Raw genomic sequence first — 23,656 nt, 5'->3', positions numbered from 1 at the left:
TCACACATATTTGTCAGTTAAATGTCAGTTGTGGCCAAGATTCCGTGTCCGGAATAGTACATGGCATTTCTGTCCTTATGCAAAACTGAATGCAAGTGATTTTCACAAATGGTCCGAAGATTTTAGGTTTTTCACCCTGTATATCTAATGCAAGCCACAGTCTTGGAAATTTTCTACTTGGACAAGAAATATTATAAACTTTTTCGTGCAAAAAATAGTACATGCACTTCGGGAGTGCATGATTTTTACCCTCAGTGCTTTGTAGAACCCTTGGGCTTCGTCCTTGGGCTACAAATTGCATCTTGAGTAAAAATTATTATTATTATTATTATTATCAATTTGAGGAACAGAGGCATGAGCCTGTTTTGTTTCCAGAAATTTACGTAGGAAGCCCTAGTGTTGTACGGTCTTCAACAGCTGTGTTTCACTGTTTGCTCCGTTCGAGCCGCTTACAGCACTAGTCGTGGTCACGAATTTCCCAGAGATGTTTTAGCAGTTTTTCTTGAAAATGGTTACACTGTTTGATTGAACTATGTCATTGCTTAGGCTGTTCCATGACAGAAAGACACGATTGGGTAGAAACGGGGCATATGAGTTCCTCCAAATGCAGGCACAAAGGTGGATGTCAGGTCAGGCAGCGAAATGAAGAGGATTATCAGGGACGGGCTAATGACACGGCAAAGCAGGTACTCTTCAAAGTATTTTTTGTACTCATAGCCTTGAAAGCAACGCTTCCAACATCCAACGCTCGCTCCGAAACGAGTGCTTCCCGGTCGACTCGAATGTAAAAATTGCAAAAAACACTGGCCCTTTGAGGCATTCAAAAAAAAAATCTGTCTTGATGATAATAAAATTTAGTTCATAAAATACAACTTCCCTGGGTTTTCCTCCATTAAAAAATTACGGAAAGATTTATAATCGTTGAAAATTTTTCCTACAAAATTCACAAATTATTGCAAAAATGAAAAAATCAAGTGAAGCAATTGTTTCCAATAACCAAAGATCACTGCCTACTTGGTTTTATGTTCGTTTATGTTTAATGTAGGTTTTAAAACAAAACATTTTAATTTAATTTTCGTACAAAAAATATTGTACGAACCACTTGCGTGAAGACATCTTCCGTTCATTCGCGCATTAATTAAAGGCACTCGCTCCTTCGTCGCTCGTGCTTTAAAAAATGCGCTCATGCGGGAACCGTCTTCCCGCACTTGGTTCGTAAATAACTATATTCTTTCTCAAAATGAAATACAAATAATACGAAACTGCTTTCACATAGCGTGTTTTTCCATCTTTCATCACACTAGCTTTTAAAAAATTTGCACACTTAATAACCAATAAAGGGTTTCCTTTTTCACTGTAAATAACTTTTTGATCATTCATTGTACGCAGAGACAGAATGTTAACTTGTGATCAGAAAAATTGATACTAAGTGTTGTATACTTACCCTTAATTTTAAGTGGGGTGGGTAGGGATACCTACCTTATTGAAAATCTTGGAAAAAATTAAACATTTTACTGAATTTTAACTGATGGTTAATGGCCAGTCCGGATGGACCGCCGCCGCCGGTCTCTAATCCGATTACTTGGAGGAATTCGTTTGCCGATAAGGATAAAAAAGGTAGAGACCTGCAAAAATTTTACCGCGTGGAGGAACTCATTTGCGACCGGTAGAAAATATTCCCTGCATTTTGTTTTGTATTTCACGTGGTATAGTTTAAGTTCGTGACCTCTGAGTCGGGAGTCATCGCTGAGTTCGTAAATGCCAAATAGTTCCTCGTCATATTCGTGATTGAAGATTCTGTACGTAATTAATAAATCAGATGTTAATCGTCGTTCGTTCAGGGGAGGCAGGTCCAATTCTGCCAGTCGCTCATTGTAGGGCTTGCCTGTTAATGTAGGAATCTTTTTTGTGAACTTCCGCTGGACCCCTTCTAAAAGGTTTTTATCTTTGACCAGCCAAGGAGACCAAATTACACTGCCAAATTCCAGGATCGGACGAACATATGTTTTATATAATATTTGGGCAATTGAAGGCTTTAAATAAAAGATAACTAACTGTATTAGCGCTTTTTACAATTTTGCAGATGTGGGGGGACCATGACAAATCACTTGTGATTGTAAAACCTAGATCCTTGACTTCTTTTACTGACTGTAGTTCGTCACTTCACTCCCTCGGTGCATAATCTACTATTCTAAAAGTTATTTTCATATGAGTAGCGCTGTCAGATCACTTTTCAGGTATGAGGCCGAAATTTGAAGCACGAGGCGTCAGCCAAGTGCTGCAAAATAGGCCGAATACCTAAAAACTGACAACGCACGAATATTGAATAACATTTTTCGTGTTCGTTTAGTTTAGGTAAAGTCTTAAAAAACATCAATTTATTGTAAATTTTGAGGTTATCTTTGACAGATGTCAAGTTAGGTATATAACCGGGAAAGTTTATATATTTAGTTATATACCACTTTCTCGGTTATGTATCTCAGGATACGAACACGAACACTTTTATGAATCGCGTGAATTACAAGGTCAGTAACGACCTCGGGCAACGTTATTTCCCCTCGGGCCCTAAAGGGACCCTCGGGATAGTACTTGTTGCCCTCTGTCGTTATGACCTATGTAATTCCCTTGATGCATAAATATCTATTTTCTACTCCCATGTTTAAAATGGCACATATCGCATATGTTTCCATGACGCTAAGTGATGTTTTAAATACGCCTTGACAAGCTGTGACTTTGTGCGCTTTACTCAAGAGGTGAAGTTAGCAACGGGCTTTTTAGTCACGGGCTAAAGTTAGCTCCAGCTATTTTAATCGCAAAAATCATGTTATTTGTCACTTGTCAATTGACGTTTATCAGTTTCGAATTTTATGTTTAAATTAACGTTTAATAAAGAAGTTACATATTTTATTTGTATTGTTTTGTTTATTTGGTCGTAGAAAAAGTATAGTATGCAACTCGTTTATAAACTTTTCTAGACACTCGTTTATTAGCTTTTGAAGAATTACACTCGTCTGGTTTGTCGACTCGTGTAATTTTCTTTGCAAAAGCTACTCATGTCTTAAATGACAAATTTTCTCGGAAAAAATTAGACCACTTATTGTATTATACAGGGTGTTTTCGAAGTAAAGGCGTTCCTTTTAACATGTGATAGTATGCGTTGTTCCAAAGAGTTTTAGCCAAAATCACCTTAGTAAAATGTGTACGGCAATGAAGATACAATAAGTTAATTTTTTTGAAATGTTTGAAACCGGTCCTTCTCAAATTTGGGCTGATTTGTTAGAAATTAGAATTGACAAAAAATTATCAAATGAGCATGGACGTTAATCAAAAATACTGTCAAAGTTGTTATCTAATTAGTCGGAATGGCTTATCATTAGGAAAATAATGAGGTTACAGATATGTTGCTAATGAATGGGTAATGTTATCAGAATGCAGCTGCGGCGTCCAGAGAGTACGCAGAGCGATTTCGGGAAAGACCATCCTGGGCCACGTCAGTTATGAAAACAATAGTTTTAGAAAACAATAAAAATATACAATCAATTATCTTCGTTAAAACAAACATTTTACTAAGAAGATTTAGGCTAAAATTCTTAAGAATAGTATAGTACCTCGTGTTACAAGGAACGCCTCAACTTCGAAAACATCTTGTATATGAAAATCGTACGACACTCATTAATGACCAGTAAAAAAATTAGTTCACGAGCCATAACCAAGACAACAAAAGAATTGCTTTTTGTAGGTAGACCAACCGAACTGTGATTAATAAGTGGAAATTTTTTGCTGCCAAAAATGTCAAATTGTATTAAATTGCAATATTGAACATACAGACAAAAACAACTAAAACAAATCGCTTAAAATTAAAAATACAATTATTGTAATAAACATTCCCTCTGGAAAATACATCAGAACTAGTAGAAGTACTCGCTCCGTCGTCCCTTGTGCCTCAGATAATGCGCTCATGTGCGAAAAATGTCTTCTCGCACTCGGTTCGTAAATAACTATTTCTATCAATAACAATAAATTATTATCTGTAAGCAGAGTGGAGTAAGTAAATAATATATAAATTTAAAAAGTCAATATAATAAATAGTGGATTTATCTGGTACATTATCATTTTGAGGCAGCCCAATTTGAATTTAATATGTATACAGTTCATTCATTTTGTATTGAACTTTTCAAGGTTAAATAATTTTATTTTTTGACTTTGTAATGTAAATAGTGACATGCAGGTAAACACCGTAAACGTTGAATTGAGCATTGCTAAATCACATTATGTTGGTTATATGCATGTCACTATTTACAAAACATAATTACAGTGCCAAAATTTAAATTATTTGACCTTGAAAAGTTAAATACAAAATGAATGGACTTTAGGTTGGGAACTGTAAATGTAAATAATTGAAAAAAGTATCGATTTTTTACCGTTTATTTTCTTATCTGCATTTAAAAATTGCAGTTTTTTATCATATCTTTTCAGTGTGTCTGTTAAAGTCCAAGTTGCCCTTGCCGAATTAAGACAATTTGATAAGCGAAAATTAAAAACTAAGATGCAGGCCAAGGAAGTTATTGGGGAAGGCGAAATTACTATCAGAAATGAGAGTTCTGTGAAAGAATATCAAGGAAAAGTAGTAATTTTTTTTTTAATTTTATGAAGATTCAAATGGCAAGACGAATTCAATCATTTATCAAAGTCAAGTGCTGGTGTACCAGGTTATTAACATGACAATAGGGTTCGAATTAGAGGAATTTCCTGCTTATAACTCCATTCTATTGAACAAATTGAAAAAGTCCTTTAGCAAAAATGACGCCTAGGCCTCAGTCAAGGCCAAATACGTACCATTTTGGTACCAAAATGATGTAAATGTCTGAGAAAAACCATTACTTTAATGTTGTTTTTTTTTCTGAAATTTCATTTTGCAGGACTAGTTCCGAGACCGATTCTAACGATTCGAAGGCCGGGGAAACCACAGGAGTTAACAATTCATTTGACTCAGATGAACCATCAGATAACAATAAATGACAAAGGGTTAGTCTGTTAGTCTGTGAAATAGAATAATTAAATTTAATTAAGGTGGCTCGGTGGCCGCATGGCTGTCGGAGAAAGTACTCCGAGGTCGCGGTCCCGATGCTAGTGGGTTCGAATCCCACCAAAGGGGGAGGATTTTTTCAAAGGAAGGAACCTCCGCCCGGCCATGGATGTGTGTGTATGTCTATCAGGGGCTGACGGTAGGGTGGTGGAAGGAAGAATCAACACTCTTTCGGCCACCACCGCGAGGTCAGCACGGGTTCGAGTCCCGTCGGGAAGGGTGCCCATGGGTGTATAAATGTTGTTGTGTATGTCTGTGAATGTGAGGTGGAATGGGTGTGGGTGGCCGGGGAAAGTGCCCCGGAGCCCCGTCGCATCACCGATAGGCAAAGGAACAAGGAAAATGAATTGGAAAAACGGCCGACCGAAAGGTACCGTAAAAGCCGTATGGCAAAAAACGGGAATGGCAATTAAAAAAAAAATAATAATAATAAATTTAATTAACATTAACCCCTTCCGCTGCAGGCTATCTCTTGTAACATTAAAAAACGCCATGAATTCGTTTCCGCCGGTGTAGAAGGCTCGAGAGGTTCTACAAATTCTTGCGGGACTGTAACATCGCTACTTGACCACCCGAAGTATAAAAAAAAAATGCAACGACCACGACGTCTCGTCCCGACGCGAAATCCATGACATTTTGAGTCGCTCATTTCATTTCGCTTGATTGCGGTCAACAAGTCACTTCAACATTTTATTTTCGACACTGTGCCAGCCCCTGGGCGGCTGGAGGAACACGTTTTCACCCCACAATTTCAGGCTAAGACTGCCTCATGTCTTTGGATCGTCTGGCTTTGGATAACGCCGCTGGCAATGTGTTTCCTCATTTTCACTTTCGTCACTTACCTGAACGTTATTTTAGTTTTTCATTCAAATCTTGTTGTTTTTCAAATTGTGTTACAACTTGAAACGCTTGTTCCGGCAACTGAACAAGGCCACCAGACTCTCCTTTCGTGGGAGCATGTAAATTGCGGACCAAAAGGACCCTCTAAGAAGGTATCGTGTCTAGGGATCCCACATGTAAATTGCGGACTGATACCTGAGAGGACTAGCTAGGACAGCGGCGGGGGTTTCGGGTGACGGTACCCGTTCCTAAATGGGTCTAGGCCAACTCGACACCAAACCTTAGAAGCAATAAACATTGACCGGCCAACTCGACACCAAAAAAAGCAGGTAGTTTTCAAAGACACCCCAAGAGATAGGCCAACTCGACACTAAGCGCCCACTCACTACCTATCTATATGATGCCCCCTAGTAGAGGGTATTTCCTGAAGGGCAGGTGTCTTTTCCGCATCAACCATTGCTTATAACATCCCCATACCCGCTGGTACAATTTTGGTGTACTGCTTTTCCGCACTAGGAGTTCGAGAAATTGCACTTAAGTTCTTAAGGGGTGCGTTATAGACACTTCATAATTTTTTTTTGCTACGCACTATTTTATCCAAATATTAATATTTTTATAAGAACTCTTCTTGAGTATCAATGGTTTATATACTTAAAAATTCAGAGTATTAGAACGCAAATATTTGTAAAAACCAAAAAAGTAAAAGAAGCGGAGAAATTTGTATCTCAGATTAAGAATTAATTAGTAATCTTGTAGTTAATATTTAATTGTAAATGTCCTATAAAAATAACATTATATTTGTACAGAGTGATCAACAAGAAACCAAATCAAGAGTGCTACCTCATCTTTTGTTTTATCGAAACGTATTTCTATCATGGATCAGCCGCTTTTATTTACTTGCTGTGGACACTCGTTTTGTTGGTTGCCTACCTCTCAAAAATCTATCATTAATAGCCTTTATAAATTTTTTGTAATTCATGAATAATATATTTAAAAGCCAGTTATAATTAATTATTATTTATTATTGATTAAAGAAAAAACACACAGTTACACAAAATTCCTTCATAAGGCACAATCTTGAGTTACAAAATTTTAAAAATAATTATTTTTCACAATTCTTTGTTTTGTTGTTTTCTGTAAGAAAAATGTAAAAGTTATTATTCTCTAAATTTTGGGTAATTGAGAACTTACTCGTATCTTTTCTAGTAGTGTTTAAAACATTTAAATTATTCCAAGGTCAAAAAATAAGTTTTCACAAAAACTGCTCAAAATGTTCTCCATTGTGGTCCAGACAGAATCAAACTCACCTCGCATAATTTCAAAAACCCTTAAGAAGCTGTCAATTTGTTTAGGGTAATGTGTGGGTTTTATTTCTTGCAACACACAAAGGGAAACAAATTAATATCCTTCTTAAAAAATTTCTGATAAGTGCCATAACACAATTTAACTTCTTGTCTTAAACGCCTTATGGAAGTTGAGGGATGTTCCTTGATAATTTGTTGAACATTTTGCACCATTTCTAAAATTTGAACTAAGGACTGACCTGACTTCTTCTTAATGATGGGTTATGATTTGCTAAAATTAGGCACTATAATTTTAAGACATTGAAAAACTTGTTGATAACCAATACCATCAGGTTCGGACATCTGCCTTAAAATTCTTCGGTGTAAGGGGGAACAAAGTAAGGCCAGTCTTCATTTTCTTGTTTCACCCTCTTTCGAAAATAATCTAATAAAAATGCCTTCTCTTTAATGGTAAAACCCATTTTACAACTTATTCTGGGATAATTATTGCTTACAACTTCAATAAACGTCTGTAAACTTTGCCGAAATCGAAGATTTGTTTTCTAGGTTAAATCACTTAAATTGTCAACAACAACAACCTTGAATTTTGCAATGTGGCATTTCAACGAAGCATCTTCGTACCAGTAGCGTCGCGTTTGGCAATAAAGATGATAATTTACTTACTGTTACAAATGTAAAATGTTGCTCTTGTTAATCTTATAAATTGTTTCCCTTATCTTATAATAATAATAAAATGCACAATTATAATTCCAACGTCTAAAATTCATAAAGTATCATTTTTATTAAGTAGCGTTTGAGACCATAAATTGTCTACGCCCTTGTTTCGACCGCTTATGTGCATATGATTTTGCTACGACGTGACCGATAATTTGCAACGCTTGCTCTGATTTGGATTCTTGTTGATCACTCTGTATATTATAAAAAAAAGTATTTTCTCATCTCATTTTATAATCCCTGATATATTCCCGCAAGAACTCTAGTCACTGGCTGCGATATTAAAGAGGAACCGTCCCAGGTAGACAGTGCCGAGTTGGCTTGACGGCGGTGCCGAGTTGGCCGGTTATCCATGGGCTACCGGTGCCGAGATGGCCTGTTGTACTTTATTGCAAATTTTACCTAGGTATAATAAAGTGCCGAGTTGGCGTCCGCCCTCCTAAATTGCCCACCAATCTTATAAATAAATTACAGAACCAACTGAAGTTTGGTCTTGATTCCTAATTTACGGGTCTAATTTGTAACTCTCAACGATCATCATTACTAAAGGATCCCTCGTTAGTTAGTGATTAATCGGAATATAGTGATCAAATAGTATTTTGTAAATTTAGCTTCTCGCCAAATAATGTAAATTGACGTCAGCTGTCATCGTTAAATAGAGAGATATTGCAGTGTCATATAACGGTTAGCAGTATTTAGAAAGACGTTATTTTGACATCTAAGTGTCAATTTTTAGCACGTAGACGGTAATAACGATTGCGCTTCACGTAAATTGCGAACGTATACTGCAAGACGTTAACGTTATTTTTGGCATTTCTCATATGTCAACAATTTGACAATTCAAAAAAGGTTGCGTGCAATTTGACAGAAATAAGTTAGTAATAAGGTGAACTTTCTATTAAATTTGAATCTTGGTAATTTGCTGATAGATTAGCCCCTTGATAATGTCAACACTAAGAGAAAAACGTCAAAGATTCTCAGCCGATGATGATTTATGTCTTCTGCGGGAAGTAACGGCTCAAAATCCTATAAAAGAGGCAAAAGCATGGTCCACCGTTCAAGAAAATATAGAAAAAACAGTGGGGAAGAAGTTTTCCATAAGAACTTTAAAAGACCACTTACAGCTACTTCTAGAAATTTACCTGAAAAAGGACATGGTTTCTCAAAAAAAATCGGGAGTCGAGGAAATTTTTTCAGAAAGGGACAATCTTTTACAAAAAATTAGTGATTTATGTAAAGAATTTAAGAAGTCCAGGCGGCCTAAAGTTAATAAAGTAGAACAAATAGTTAATTTAGGAAAACAAGTTAGAGATGAACAAGCGTTATTATTTTCAACTGAATTACAGGAAGAAAATTCTGTAAACAAAACTGAGCAATTTTCTTTTGTTGCCGAAGTACCAATAGTGCAGATGCACGAGGAAGCGGTAGAAATGGAAATTACCCAAGATACACAAGAAAATATTAATATTGGAAATGAACAAAATGGAAACCTATTAGATCAAGTTGAGGAAACGCCATCGGTGTCGGCCAGAAAAATACCTACTAATGCCGAAAATAAAACGATATAATAAGAGCAGACCTCTACGACAAAATGCAATGCAGTACTTAAGAGAAAAAAATGATAGAGAATTGCAGCTAAAGCTTACAGAATTAGAATTGCAAGAAAGAAAGGTACGTTTAGAAGAAAGACGGTTGGAACTTGAAATAGAAGAACAAAGGAAAAGAGCTGATTTGGAAAACAGTCGAATGCAACTTGCACTCGATCAACAGCAAAATATACACGATTTAATAAAAAATCAACAAAAAATAATAGAGGCATTAATCAGTAGGTTGTAGTTAAAATGTTTTCGATAAAAGTTTCAGTTCAGTTTAATACCTGTGTAAGCGAATTTTATAAACGCGACAGAAAAACTACCTCTTCCACCCAAACATATGGCTCATAAATTATGTTCTGGTACTACCCTTGCGTCACACATGAACGTTCCGTTCGTCAGGGGTTGCCCTGCTGACGCGTTCTCAAGAACAGTGATAACATGTTTCTAAAAATAACTCTATTCGGTATAAGGAGTACAGGCAAAACATTAAAATAACAAAATAAATCTTTCCCACGAGTGGCGCCGACATACCTTTATTTTTTAATTTTTTTTATTTAAAATAGGAGTAAAAAAATGTATCTGTTTCTAAAACTTTTTATTTTTTTACCCAATGTACTGTTGTAATAAAGGAGGTGCTACACCAAAATTTTGAGAAGTTTGACTTTCATACAAACATGTGTGACAGTTACTTAGAAGTACTCCTACATTATATAAGGACTCGACGTCTTGCAGTAATAATTTAAGATTTTTTTTTTTAATCTAAGAAAGCAAATTGTGAAACAATTTTTTGGAAACCCCATTCTACAGCAACTCTAAGAATTTTCATGGAACGGTTGAATTCTACTTGATAAGCAGGTAAATCTTGAGGTCTTCCAGGATAGGGACACAACAAGAGCTCCATGACACCATATGCTTGATCTCCATATAGAACGTAACGTTCATTATCAGGAAATACTGCCGCTCTTTCCAGTTCATTATAAAGTTGAGATTCTCTGAAGATGCCAGCATCGTGTCTTCTACCCTGGTATGCCCCTTTTAGATTAACTATAATACCATCTGGACAAAGAACGGACTGATATTTCAAACAGTGAAATCTTTTGTGGCCAGAATAATAGTTCTCTTGCTGAACCGATGGCCTACAAGTAGGTCTTGCCGTTCCATCTATAAAGCCCCAACAATTTTGTACCGCACCTCCACGATTACGAACCGCTTGAGCATAATACTGCAACCTGTTCCTATCTAACCATTGATTAGCTTGCAAGTTTTCTAAAAAATTTCCCTTGTTTTCCATAATAATATTTGTGGTAGTATTAATAATCTGCGACAACGATTGAGGTGATAATCCAAAAAGAAGTGTTAAATCTTTCAGGCGATTCGGATAAGCAAGCCTCCTAAGTAATATACATAAAGCTGTTGTACGATCTACATTATTTCTTGTACTAGTTATAATTTGCTCTGGTAATCCCAACAATTCTGCCAAAATTGGTATATCGTTTTTTTCAAATCGAAAATTTAATTTAGCTTGATCAAATGATATTTCATTCAAATCAAATTGTTGACGTTCTGGGTCTACATAATTATTTCGTAGAGGGTTCAACATTATAAGAATTGCTTCTTCAATATCATCGTCATTTGCATCACCTAAAATTGCAGCTTCTAACATTTCGTCCATTTTTGACACTACTTGTCTTTTAATAACGTTAACGCCTTGATAAATTGCAATAACTTTAAATCACTATGCCGTTAAAGCGTAGCGTTATTTCATAGCGCATGCAGTTATTAACCTATTACGTAAATAAAGTTTGAATGCAATATCTCTCTAATAGTTTATGCATTTTTACTATCCACTATATTTCATTCGTGTTGATTTGTCGTATAAAAACTTGCTCTTGCGAGTTTTTCTAGCGATGAACAGAGACATATTGATACAAGTAGTGGCAGAATTGGAAAAGAGTTCTTACAAACTATTGTTAACTGATCGGTACAAAACATAGAGATTGTGATCGATTGTTAAATCAATATTTAAGAGATGTAACTGATCCGTTCTTTACAACAAAAGAAAATTTCAGAAAACACTAGCGACTTAGTAGGGAGGCTGGACAAGATTTGTTGTTAGAAATTTTACCTTACGTAGATAACGGCAGAGTCAAAAAATTCCTAAAATTTGTAGTAGTCCTGAGTTTTATGGCTCACGGGAGTTACCAAAAGCCTGTAGGAAGCAATGAGCAATGTCTCAGTCCACAGCCTTTATGAAATTGTACAAATTATGGTAAAACACTTGCCCCAGATTTTTTTTTTTTGTTTTTATTTTATTTTTTTACTTTTATTACATATTTTTATTATTCCTGAAGAACGTATTGTTTTCTAATTCGTCAACATAGAGCTGATACTGTTGCTGAGTCGTCTTGCATTTACGCTTGAGCATTGTTTTTATATACAGCTTGCCCATTGTAGCTTGAGCTGTGAGGGATGCGCAAAGTTGAATAAAGAGGTCTGATAAAGAGGCCCTGGAAGCAGCAAAGAAATGCCACAAAATTAGTGTTAGACCACTGCGCATCCGACTCTCACAGCTCAAGCTACGATGTGGAAGCTGTAACTTTACACAGTCGCAAACTTTTCTTGCCGCTTTCGTATCAGTTATTATTGATTGTGATCAGTGTTATTTACTTATTGCATTTTCAACATTTGAGCGGTAGTGACAGTAAAAAACATAAAAAGGACATGAACTGCCATGAACATATAGGTACTATAAAGTTGGCCGTTGTGCTACTATCCAACCTAAAATTGTAAACTTTTGCCATAACGATGGCTATCGAATTATAATGATAACGATAGGATTTAAGAAATACCAAATATGCTGAAATCGTTGTAGTTCAATAGCGACCAATGCTTAACGAGCATCACTATCGGACGGATAGTTGTTTAACGATAAGTAAAAAAATAGACCCGTTAGTTATAAATATTTCGTGTAATTGCTAATTGTAATTGATAAATTAATCGTGACAAATGCTTCTGCCTGTGGGACACTTCTAATCCTAGGACTTGAAGTAATTCTACTCCGCTCAGAAAAAAATGACACTTTAACTGTCTCTATGGAGATATTACAAAGGCACGATTTCCGACCGCTTGAAAATAAAATTCGTTGAAGTGATTTCGGGGTTCCATCCAGAGCATAAGTATACTAAAATTCCTTCTTTCCTTTATACCACTTTCGAAATTCTTCTACGCAAGTAGAACACACTTGGTATGGAACCCAAAACTTATCTTGCTACCCAATGCGGAAACCAAAATAAGCTAAATAAGCTTTTTTTTACAAAATCGGTTATATTCCGTTGCTCTGTTTTTTTGAACAAAAAGGTTCCACAAATATAACAAAAATTATGGGGTGAAGTTTTGCAACCGTTTATCATCATTTCAACCACTTTTATAATACTTATTTACTTCCACAACGTAATTTCTCACAAAATAATAACAGAACTGCCTTAACTGAAGATTGAATGAAAGTACTTCATTATTTTAGTCTACAGAATTGAGCAGCGAGGATAGATAAGAAATTTTTTGTTCAAATGCGCTCTTATCGCGTAAAAACTTGACTATCTCTTTTTAAGACATCTGAAAATAGTAGAACAAAAAAAAATTCCGAGGAAAACTAGGTGTGATGTAATTTTTAAATAGATATTTTCGGCCTGTCTTGCATCACTCGGCTAACGCCTCGTGCTTCAAATTTCGACCTCATACCTGAAAACTGATCTGACAGTGCTACCGAACGGCACGAACGTTTTTCGTGTTCGTCTGGGTAAAGTCCTAAAAAACATTAATTCAATTAATTGGATGACGATTACGTTGGTCGCACGTTTTTCGAAGTGTGGCAAGTCGACTGTCTGTGGGAGCTGACTACTGTCTTACTGACTTAATAAAAAAAAACTTCTAGAACTGATAATAACTAAATGCTCACTAATAATACATGAAAGTTTGATTCTACAAATTACGTATATTCAATGCTACACTAAAAACTTTAACAAGTCCCGGGGTTCCTATTACTTATGTATAACTTAAATAGTTGTTCCAAAATTGACCACCGATAAGCCACGTACACGGTTGAAACAAGTTTCACTTGATACCTCGGTTAGTGCGGTCAGAATGATCAACTATCGCCACCAAAACCTCCTGAATGGTAAGTCTCTTGAGATAGTTACTCCCCAACCTTGAGTTGACTCGTTCCAGATGATTTCTTGTGGGTGGTTCGAATCGTGGGAGGAAAAATTTTTCGCTGCGGAGTCGTCAAATTTATGATTAAGTTGACCCTTTGCTTGTACTCCTTTCTACTGCTGGCCCAAACCTATTATTTCGTTTTAGCACCCAACGCGGACCAATTAATCCAATACGGACCACTCTTTTTTCAAATGTGCTATGTAAAATTCTTTAAGTGATTTTTGCTGAACCAACCCACTAACACCTTGCAGGCAACGCTCGGCATGTTTGTGGTTCTACTCAGGAATCGTATGATTGAAGATGTGATGGAAGTGATTGATTTGTGGGATGTTAAATCTGCCGGTGAAGAGGTGGAAAGTAAGATAAAGAGAGAATCGAGGGCGATAAATATTTTTGTCGTGGTAAACACCACAGCCATGCTGGTTTGGGCCAGTGCTACTGTTTATTCAGTCGACGACGAAGTGTTTTTTAATAATTGGCTGATTCAACAGTGGTTCTTTGGCCAAAGCAAATTTCTCATCTTATTCACCAAGTTAACATTTTTTGTGTCAGCTCCTTGCATGACAGTACATGGGTATCAGATTATCTACGCTTTCCAGCACGTGAAGTTCCAAATATACATGTTTAACAAATACGTGGAAGAACTTACAAAAGGGTTCAAAACGTGCGAATGGAAACTCCTCTCTGATGTTTATCAAAATGAAGTCAACTTTAGACTGAAGTTTTTGGTAAAGAGACACTGCGATTTTTTAAGGTAAATTCGATTTTTGTATGTATGTTCAAATTCCAAAACGCTGAATTTTTTGTTTCTAAAAAATAAAATAAGAGATTATAGATTCTTAATCTTCTGCAACTGCAGAATTTTATTTCCAGTTGGAAAAACAACCTCTTGATGAAGATGGACCACTTAATAATACCCTTCAGTATGGGTGGCTGCGTTATCGGTCTTAGTATTGCACTTTCTTTCTACCAAGTGAGTAATTCACTGATCTAGTTTGTTGCAACAGAAACATTAGTTACGGTCTTGATCTTGGAGATTTTTTAATGATTTTAAAATTAGCTTACAGATGAATCTCACAGCGTGATGCAGTTGCGCGCTTCACTCTTCGCCATTTTCGCCGTGACCACCTTTTGGAGTCTGATCACTGCAGGACAAACTTTACAAGACGAGGTCGTATTAATCGAATCTCTTCCACTTAAAGTCAATTTTTTGCAGTCGGAAAGAATTTTCTCAAGCTTTTTGGTAATAAACTGGTACACCTGGAACAACAAAAACAGAAAAATTCTGTTGATTATTTTGCATAATTGCCTTGTATCGATGAAAATCAAATTTACAGATACCTTGGCGATCAATTATCAACTAGGAATGGGCGTAAGTGACACCTATCCATATCAATTAAGATCCAATTTGCGGCTTACAGATTTGCAAGAAAGTCTACACGGTAGTTTCAGTTTTTTACACTGTAAAATAGATTGACTAAAATGTTGGATAAATAAATTTAGTTAAAGGAAAATATTGCTTGTAATATATGTGAGAAGTGAAGCTTGAAGGTCATGAACTCATGAGTCGCCATTTGTCAGAGAGGCAAAGGTGCCCAGGTTGCGTGTCTTTATGCATCTATGCGGGTCGAAAATAGAATTTAACTTCTTGATTGACAAATTGTGATTGGTTTGTGAATGGTGCGAATTTGTAACAATATGGAGATATCGACGTGTTCCTGTTTTCTAAACAGTTTATGGGGAATTGTGTCTAATTTGTGAACGAGCTTGTGATGATTAAATTGTGATCGAAATTTTTACAGAAAGACTGAGAGCTTAACCAAGAGAAAAAAAAATCAAATAAAATCAATCATGAGTCTAGTAGAGTCTGATCATATTTAACGAAAAAAGAATAAAAATTTCCTAAAGCCTCCAACCAGGTAATTTCTTCAAGTAAAACTGTAATAGCTTGTGTCCATAATGATCGAGTTTGGATCATTACAGTAACTTTTATAAAACTTTCATCAACTCGATAATTTCGTGTATTAGCTGGTTCAAAAAATTATATTCGTAGAAGACACAGCTTTGCGATTTTACAGATTATTCCAGAAAAAGCATGATGTTGGAACGTAAATTTATAATTTCAAAAATCAGAAAAATAAAAATAAACTTTACCAAAGGAATTATTAAAAAATAAAAATGTTTAGTAAACTAGGCAAAAATTAATAGGGAATTTTTCCATTTTTAAATTGTTTAAAATTTGTAGTGTAATGTGTTAGAAATACAGGGTCTTTCAGAACTGGCGGACCAAAATAATACGGTGAATTCATCATCTTCTGGGAATAATAGGAAAAATGTTCAAAAAAATCTATCTTAAATAGTAATTAGGAAAGAAGCAATTTAAACTGACCAATGCTGTTGCTGATGTTAAGTTACCTATTAATTAGTTTTCCTGCTTTATTTGTAACTATGGATACATTTCAAATGACGCATATGCATTGTTGGGTATCCGCATTGTTTGTGCAATGACGGACGTTTTTAGGTTATAGTATTTTTCAGGTTATAGTATTTCTGCTAGGATGTTCCCTATTGGGAAAACGAACTGCGTACTCCTGAGGAGCAACTGTGGCACTCTCATCACACTGTCCATATAAGACAAGCATATCAAAATATTCTGAAGCGGTAAACATTACGCGTTTTTAATGACTTGTCAGAATTGTCAGAAATAATTTATTATGACATGATATTCAATTATAATGTCTTTGCAACAATCAAATTTGTTTCGATATTTACCAATATCATTTTTTAAGGTAATTTTATATCTACACGCGATTGGTCAATTAAAAACGTTCTTATTTTAAAATCCAACGAGGATGGATTTTTTTAAATATTTTTCCTATAATTCCCAGAAGATAATGATTTCACCGTGTTATTTTGGTCCGCCAGTTCTGGGAGACCCTGTATATTAATATACACATTAAATGTAATGATTCAAGTACCTGTAACATTTTAAATTTATCTAGCGTTTAAGAATACGTGGGAGGATTGGGGATATTATTTTGCATTCCAAGAAAAATTGTGGAATTAATTCGTAACAAGTTGAATTATAGTTATTTAATAAACTAGTTTGTTAATGAAGGCGATTAATAATCGAAACTGTTTAAAGCACGAACGAGTGTAGCGAGTGAGTGCCTTTAATAGTTGAGATTATTAGTCGCCCATTAACAAATGAGTTGATTACAAAATTTTTTCGTTGACCGCAAACTTTTTTTTTTGTGATAAAATTTCAAATTAAGCCAAATGAAAACCAATTTCATGTTTTTCGATAAAGATGAGACCTTATAAAATACCTTCATCCTTTTTTTGTCCTCAGAGTAGGCCATTTTAAAATTTTTCAACACTTTCTGTTCACTTTTCCACAAAGAACGTCAGAAGACGTCAACTCCATTTACATTCAATTTCACGTAAAAATCACGGTTGCTAAGAAAATCTATAGTCTATTTTTTCCTGGTAGGCGCGTGCGTGCGCATTTACAAAATCCTGCAACGAAATGCGACTTTCCTATTGGTTACTTTATTTTTCTACTTACACTAGAGAAATGTGCAATATTACAGTGTTCTGTACTGTCAATCAGGTCCAAGCTGCCATTTTTGTTTCATCGTGTCTTACTTTTCCGTTCGTGTTTTGTGTCTCTTTTGTTTCTGTTTCGTGTCTGTTTTCTGTTGTGTCCGTTTATTTATTAAAAAAACAGGTCTTAGTTCTTAGAGGTTAAGAAGTTTTTATATGTCAACAAGATGTCTCAATTTCGATCACCAAATAAACGGCGTAAGTTGGATTTATGCTAACAGCAAGTAACAGTTTTTTATTAGTGCATATTTATAGCAAATTTCTCACAAGCCGAGAAAGAAATGATCGTTAAAGTATTTCGTGGGATCTCCAAGGATTTTGCCGAGTTAACCAAGACGGCTCAAATGGAAAAAACTGCAGATTATACTGGTATTGATTTCTGAGTTTTTTTTTTGTTGTATCACAGCTTAATTGCTTTGTGTTGAAGGTTGTGGATTTAGAACCATTCAATGATACTTGGCAGAAGAAAAGAAGTGTGGGCACCGAAGAAACCTGATAGGAAATGGATGAACATCAAAAATATCTCATTCGAAAAACAGTGCACACATTTTTCTCTGCAAACAGAATTCCTACAATTGATGCTGTGTACAGGGAAGTGCAAAACAATGAAGAAATTCCAAACATCAGTCGTTCCAAGCTTTATAATGTTTTACACGAATTAAAATTCAAGTAAGTACATACATTGTTTTCAATTAACTGTAAACATTGAAATCTATGTTTATTTCAAATAGCACAAATAACGAAACAGAAAAAGCCTGTTAATAGAAAGAAAAGACATATCTTGGCGAAGAAGATATTTTTATTATTATTATTATTATTAATTTCATGCTCAACAGGAAAATCCCAATTAAAGAGCACGTATAATTCGACCTACACAAATTAAATATCCGACAAATCCAACGATTTTAACACTTCAATGCTACAGGAGAACAGATCAACAAGATCACCGACAGAGTTGGAAATATTGAGCATGTTGTTCAAAGGAGAAAATTTAAGAAAATCCGTTCTTGGAGTTGATAAATAGAATAAGTTTTTACTACGAGTAGTAATAGAATGCTTACCAACACAAAAATTAATCTGACTGAGCAGAGAACAGCAGTCAATCAAGTTATGAAGGATTTTGTACAAGAACAATAAATTCATTAATTTATTGCGTTCAGATAAAGTTTTAAACGAGAAACGTTCTAATAAAATCTAATAATATTTACGGGAAATAAAAGAAATACGCCAAGAAGGGAGACCTTTTCTCTTGCAAGATACATGGTTATTAGAAATGATTGTAGTCGAAGCAGGCCATGTCCATGTTATGTAATTTTCTTTAGATGAAAAGTGCGGTGTTGATTATTTTATTTTATTTTTTTTAAATTAACGATTGAATCCAAAAGTATCGAGTTGTTTTGTACCCAATTTAACTCCTGTGTGTATAAAATAAAAATAAAAAATGTTGTACGTATAATATTTGTTATCAATTTTTCCACGAGTTGATTCATAAACTTTTTTGTTTACATTTTACAAATTATACAAAAATTAAATCATAAACATAAGTTTTAATCTGCAACCACAAATACTGATTCCCCTAGATAATATGCAACCAAAAATACTAACAATTCCTGCATCCTGCTAAAAATCTTAGCTATGTGATTCTACCTTTCGGAGATGCGCACGCACGCGCCTACCAGGAAAAAATAGACTTTAGTTACCTTTGAAAAATATGACATGCGAGTTATAACCAAAAAGGTCGGCTTTTGAAAAAGTGAATTCGTAATTGTGCAGTTATAGAGCTATAAAATATAGAAAACCCTGCTGCACTACCTCCTGCAGTGTTGGTAAGTGCAAACAGTGCATGTTCGAGGTTGTTTATACATCAAAATATCATCAAAACGACAAAATCGCAAGAATCGTTGATTAATGAAAAATAGTGTAATAAGGATTTCCATTAATACACTATATTTTAGACAAAATAATTCATTAATATTGAAATTAACAAGCGGTCAACGGAAAAAATATTATATTATGCACCGAGGGAGTGAAGTGGATGATTTTTATTCGAGGTGTAGTTTGTAGCCCGAGGGTTCTACAAAGCACTGAGGGTAAAAATCATTCCCTCTCGAGGTCCATATACTAATTTTTGCACGACCCAACGATTTTAATTGAAAAAAGCCGAAAATTTGTAAATTATCACTAATTGTCAAGCTAAATTTAAGTGGCATGTTGACAGTTAAAAATAATGTTTAGCCTTTCGGATTTTTCAATTAAAATTTTTGAATCGTGCAAATAATAGTATCTGCGCCTCGGGACTGCATGGTTGTTACCGTCGGTGCTTTGTAGGACCCTCAGGCTTCGCCTTCGGGCTACAAACTGCACCTCGAGTAAAAGAACAAATTAATTCGAAATAAATATGTATCATAAAAGGTTGTGTGGTGTTTTTGGGTTCTTCATTGAAACATACACATTACTGGGAGACTTTACTAACTTTTACATGTTACACGTAACACATAACGGAGTGGATCTTGCCAGAGTTCACCGGTGAATTCCCACTCCCTGGTTCTCCGCGATAGGACGCAGGTCACCTTTTTATCCTACAGATAACTGCAGGCACCGATACCACAGGTTGAATTGGCTATGATTTTTTGCCCAAGGGGAAAAAAGACCCGGTTTGCTCCATACAATCAGGGAGTAAAGTTGCTCATTAGTCATTAATGTCACTATATACAGGTCGTGCAAAAAAGAATATAATTATGTAAAATATTTGTTTTTATCTCAGAATAGCGACTAGCTGATGTAACTTTCCCGTGCTTTCAATGATTTGATTTGACTTGATGTGTGTAAATTCCTGGTTAAATAACACAATTTGTTAACTGATTGTATTTGTGGATAAATAACAAGTAGCAGTTGAAAAATTTTGTAAACAGTAACCAATTTAGCAATATAAAATTTTTATCAGACTGATAAAATAGTTATTTATGATCTAAGTGTTAAAAGTGAGATTTTATTTTGTAAGTGGGGTAGATTGGGAAACGAGCGCAGCGAGTTGACCAACCCCACGAACAAAAAAAAATCACTTTTAACACGTCCATCATACATCTATTTTTTATATAACTGGTTTGCATTGCATTAAAAAACGGAGTCGTATTTTTGATGTTTATTTTAATTTCTGCGGCAAAAATCAGGTAGCTAGTCTTGTATTGACATTTGTTTATTAGAAACGTCAAAAAAGTTTTCATTACGTTTTGTAAAACACTTTCAATTCCACATTATTGCATTCGTAAACATTGAATGCAAAGAAAACGACGTTAACGATGCCGATATCGGCGACAGATTTCCCGTAGATATTGAAAAAGCGGCAAATAGAGCCACTTTAACATTTAGAAATAAATAAAAAATAACTAGTGTTAAAAGTTTTTTTTATTAGTGTTAAAAATACTTTTAAAAGTTTTTTTTTACTAGTTTTAAAAATACTTTTAACACGGTAAGTTATAAAGAGTAATTTTTAATCAAATTAGCTTCCACTAAAACGTCACTTTTAATGTCAGTTGTATAAAAAAATAATAATATACGAGTAACACAATTTTTATTGTACGTACTTATTGATTTCCAAAATTTTTGTTAATATACCTTCCTCTTGATTTTCAGATTTCTAGATAATTTAGCTTCAGTTCTTTGTATTACGTTAGAGGTGCAAACACTGAAATTACAGAATTGACTGTCTTCTTATGCATCTGTAAACAAGTAGCATCAGTCATCACACTTATGATTATGAGATACTCTTTTCACGTGTCAGCTGTTTGTCAACCATGTATTTCCTAACTAAAGGGTGGCGCGGCTTCATTTTGTACTCTGCGCCGGACCACAGCTGCTTGAGCACGATGGACACTAGTGAAGCCTCCCCAACTAGGAGAACTTCAAGGAACGAATAATGAATAAAAAAAAATGCTGTGTGGGTGACTAGACGCTCGACAGAAGCGAAGCTTCTTACTCTTTTCTTCTTAAATGTATAATGGTAGAATTACTCTCTCTCTCTTTCTTTCTTTCACTTCCCTCCACCAAATGAAACAAAACATTAATACAATTATTTATTTATAATTTATGACTAAAACAGATGAAAAAAAAAATTATTTGATTTCTACTAAAGGCATCACTTGATTCGTCAAACAACTGTCACTATTAATCAAATTTCAATGCAACCGGTTAGAAATGTAGGCTGTGGATACCTCATTTGAGGTGAGAAAATTCTCGCTAAGGTAAGAAAGTTAATCATGAAATGTTTATGGTAAAACTGTACCAAAATACATGTGTCAAAAGTGTCAAAAGTGAAATAAGTTATTGATAAATGAAAGCCGATTCAATAAAGCAAGTTGGTAGATCAATCATATAATCTGGAAAATAAACAGATAAGCTAGGTAGGTAGATTACTTTACCCTGTTTATATCAAATTTTCGAACAAACGTCAAATCTTCAAATGCGATGACAAGTTAATTAAACAAATAACCCAGCCTACTATTCAATTCTCAAAATTTTCGTTTTAATCAGGAATATAACCATCTTTTTTGACTTTTTTCAACGAAGTTGTGCCGGTAGGGAAAAAATAGTATTCAAACCTTGTTAAGAAAGTGCCCTTGCAGACCTTAGGCACTTACAAACCTCGCCTACGGCTTGGTTTATAATCTTTGCCTGTGGTCTGCAAGAAAGCACTTTCTTACCTTGGTTTGAAATATACTATTACTTCAGAACATAAAAGATTCATCTTACTTTCGTAATGGTGTTTTGTAATAATTGTTGATCGCACGGTAGTGCATGACACAGCGTGATCAAAAAGGACTGTTTGAGTTGGCACGACTGATTTTTACTTTTAAATGGTATAACTGGAGTAACTTCCGGTTGTTGACGACTTCACACTGACAGTGATAGTTCAAGTTGTTTCTTTGTACCATTGATTTTTATACATTACCCACAATTTTGTCGGTGTTGATTTCACGTCAAACATCTGTCAAAAGACGTATCCGGTTGCAGTATTGCAAACAGCTGAATAACAAAATGCTCTTAATTGTATTGCCAACTTAAACAGTCCTTTTTGATCACCTGGTAGTTATTTGATAGATGTCAGTTTGACATTTTTTTATTTATTATAACATACATTTCGTTGTGTTGAGTTATTCGTAGCTAGTCCGTAAATTTTAATAAAAGACGAATTCATTTTTCCAGTTTTTATTGTATTTGTTAGTTTTTACCACGCCTCGTTACAGAGGTCCTGCTCGCACATGTAACAACTTGCTCCCGGTAACTGGTTGATGCTCTCACAATTATTCATCGCCTCTGACGTGCTAAAAACGCACTCTTTTCGTCGCAATAATTCATCTAAAATGCAACGATGAAAAGTCAGTTTTACAAACCAAATCGATAAATACCATTATTTGCCGTATAACTGCTGGACCAGCAAGCCTCTTCCGCCATACAGATTTGTTTACCGAGTGTCCCACAGTAGCGGTTTATGCACTGGTAGCACTCCAATGCCCTAACTGTAATTTAAAATTAATAGAGAAAAATTTGTAGGTTATATAATTTCGATTTGTGGGTAGAGTACGCTCAAATCGAGAAGTACATGGGCGGTTCTTTAATTTACATAACGACCAGTTAGACTGGAGACCATGTGATGTATATTTTTGTTATGAGCGCACTCCACCTTACCTTCGGAGAAGAAGAAACAGAGAACAAACGCGAAAATCAGTAGAGCTTTCATTTTGAACCGTGTTGTAACTGGTGGTGCACCATGAAGTTGGTCTTTTAATTTGGTCTTATCGATTATCAGCACTAATAATCTTTGCGATTAACAACAAAGTGGGACAGTTTGTCCATGATGCGTGATGCAATATGATCAACAAAAACATTTTTTTTTTCACAATTATTTATCAAATGCAAAACACACAGCACACAAAAAGCACTTGAAAAAAATCTGGGTCAGCGATTACGACGTTCAGTTCATTTCTACATATATCGAAGGGAGTGGCTACGCGGGATCTACGTCAACTGGACGCGGTAAACTAGTCGCGCGAAAACTGGTCGCCGTAACCTGGACGCGCGACAATTGGACGCGACGAAAATTGGACTCGTGAGAATAATAATAATAATAATAATTTATTGTGTTATTACATATTAAATATGTTCACACTCGTCAACAAAAGAAATGAAATAAAATAGAATAATAAGTAAATTTAAGTAATAAACCGAAATATTTACAAAGTACCGAAAGCCGAAAACCTGTAATTTTGTAGTATTTCAGCACCGGCTTAAATAATCTTACC

General features: G+C 35.1%; 1 protein-coding gene and 3 long non-coding RNA genes across 4 annotated transcripts; 2 read left to right on the top strand and 2 right to left on the bottom strand.

The window, feature by feature from the left end:
* Positions 1–6,721: 6,721 nt before the first annotated feature.
* On the bottom strand, positions 6,722–8,140 carry LOC138137227 (uncharacterized). The gene is made up of 3 exons (XR_011161634.1): positions 7,557–8,140; positions 7,118–7,501; positions 6,722–7,060 (listed from the first exon to the last, which is right to left on the bottom strand). It is a non-coding gene; the product is annotated as an uncharacterized lncRNA (long non-coding RNA).
* A 5,655-nt stretch (positions 8,141–13,795) lies between these two features.
* LOC138137541 (uncharacterized) lies at positions 13,796–15,270 on the top strand. The gene is made up of 3 exons (XM_069057004.1): positions 13,796–14,505; positions 14,625–14,724; positions 14,812–15,270. The coding sequence occupies exons 1-3, from the start codon at positions 14,015–14,017 to the stop codon at positions 15,226–15,228; spliced, it is 1,008 nt and encodes a 335-aa protein (XP_068913105.1). The 5' UTR covers positions 13,796–14,014; the 3' UTR covers positions 15,229–15,270.
* A 1,951-nt stretch (positions 15,271–17,221) lies between these two features.
* On the top strand, positions 17,222–18,813 carry LOC138136774 (uncharacterized). Its single transcript, XR_011161423.1, has 4 exons — positions 17,222–17,555; positions 17,613–17,726; positions 17,785–18,026; positions 18,089–18,813. It is a non-coding gene; the product is annotated as an uncharacterized lncRNA (long non-coding RNA).
* Positions 18,814–22,546: 3,733 nt separating this feature from the next.
* Positions 22,547–23,202, bottom strand: LOC138136773 (uncharacterized). Its single transcript, XR_011161422.1, has 3 exons — positions 23,043–23,202; positions 22,763–22,873; positions 22,547–22,712 (listed from the first exon to the last, which is right to left on the bottom strand). It is a non-coding gene; the product is annotated as an uncharacterized lncRNA (long non-coding RNA).
* Positions 23,203–23,656: the final 454 nt, after the last annotated feature.

The sequence above is a fragment of the Tenebrio molitor genome, chromosome 8 (genome assembly GCF_963966145.1).
Source record: "Tenebrio molitor chromosome 8, icTenMoli1.1, whole genome shotgun sequence".
NCBI classification, from domain to species: domain Eukaryota; kingdom Metazoa; phylum Arthropoda; class Insecta; order Coleoptera; family Tenebrionidae; genus Tenebrio; species Tenebrio molitor.
Note: the sequence above shows the minus strand (reverse complement) of the source record. Positions and strands in the feature narration are given on the sequence as shown.

What these genes read in the sequence shown, in the direction of transcription:
- LOC138137541 (XM_069057004.1), top strand. Translation starts at nt 14,015, where the DNA reads ATGTTTGTGGTTCTACTCAGGAATCGTATGATTGAAGATGTGATGGAA. An exon ending in AGACACTGCGATTTTTTAAG is followed by an intron (nt 14,506 to 14,624) that starts GTAAATTCGATT and finishes TTTTATTTCCAG; the next exon opens with TTGGAAAAACAACCTCTTGA. An exon ending in TTGCACTTTCTTTCTACCAA is followed by an intron (nt 14,725 to 14,811) that starts GTGAGTAATTCA and finishes TTTTAAAATTAG; the next exon opens with CTTACAGATGAATCTCACAG.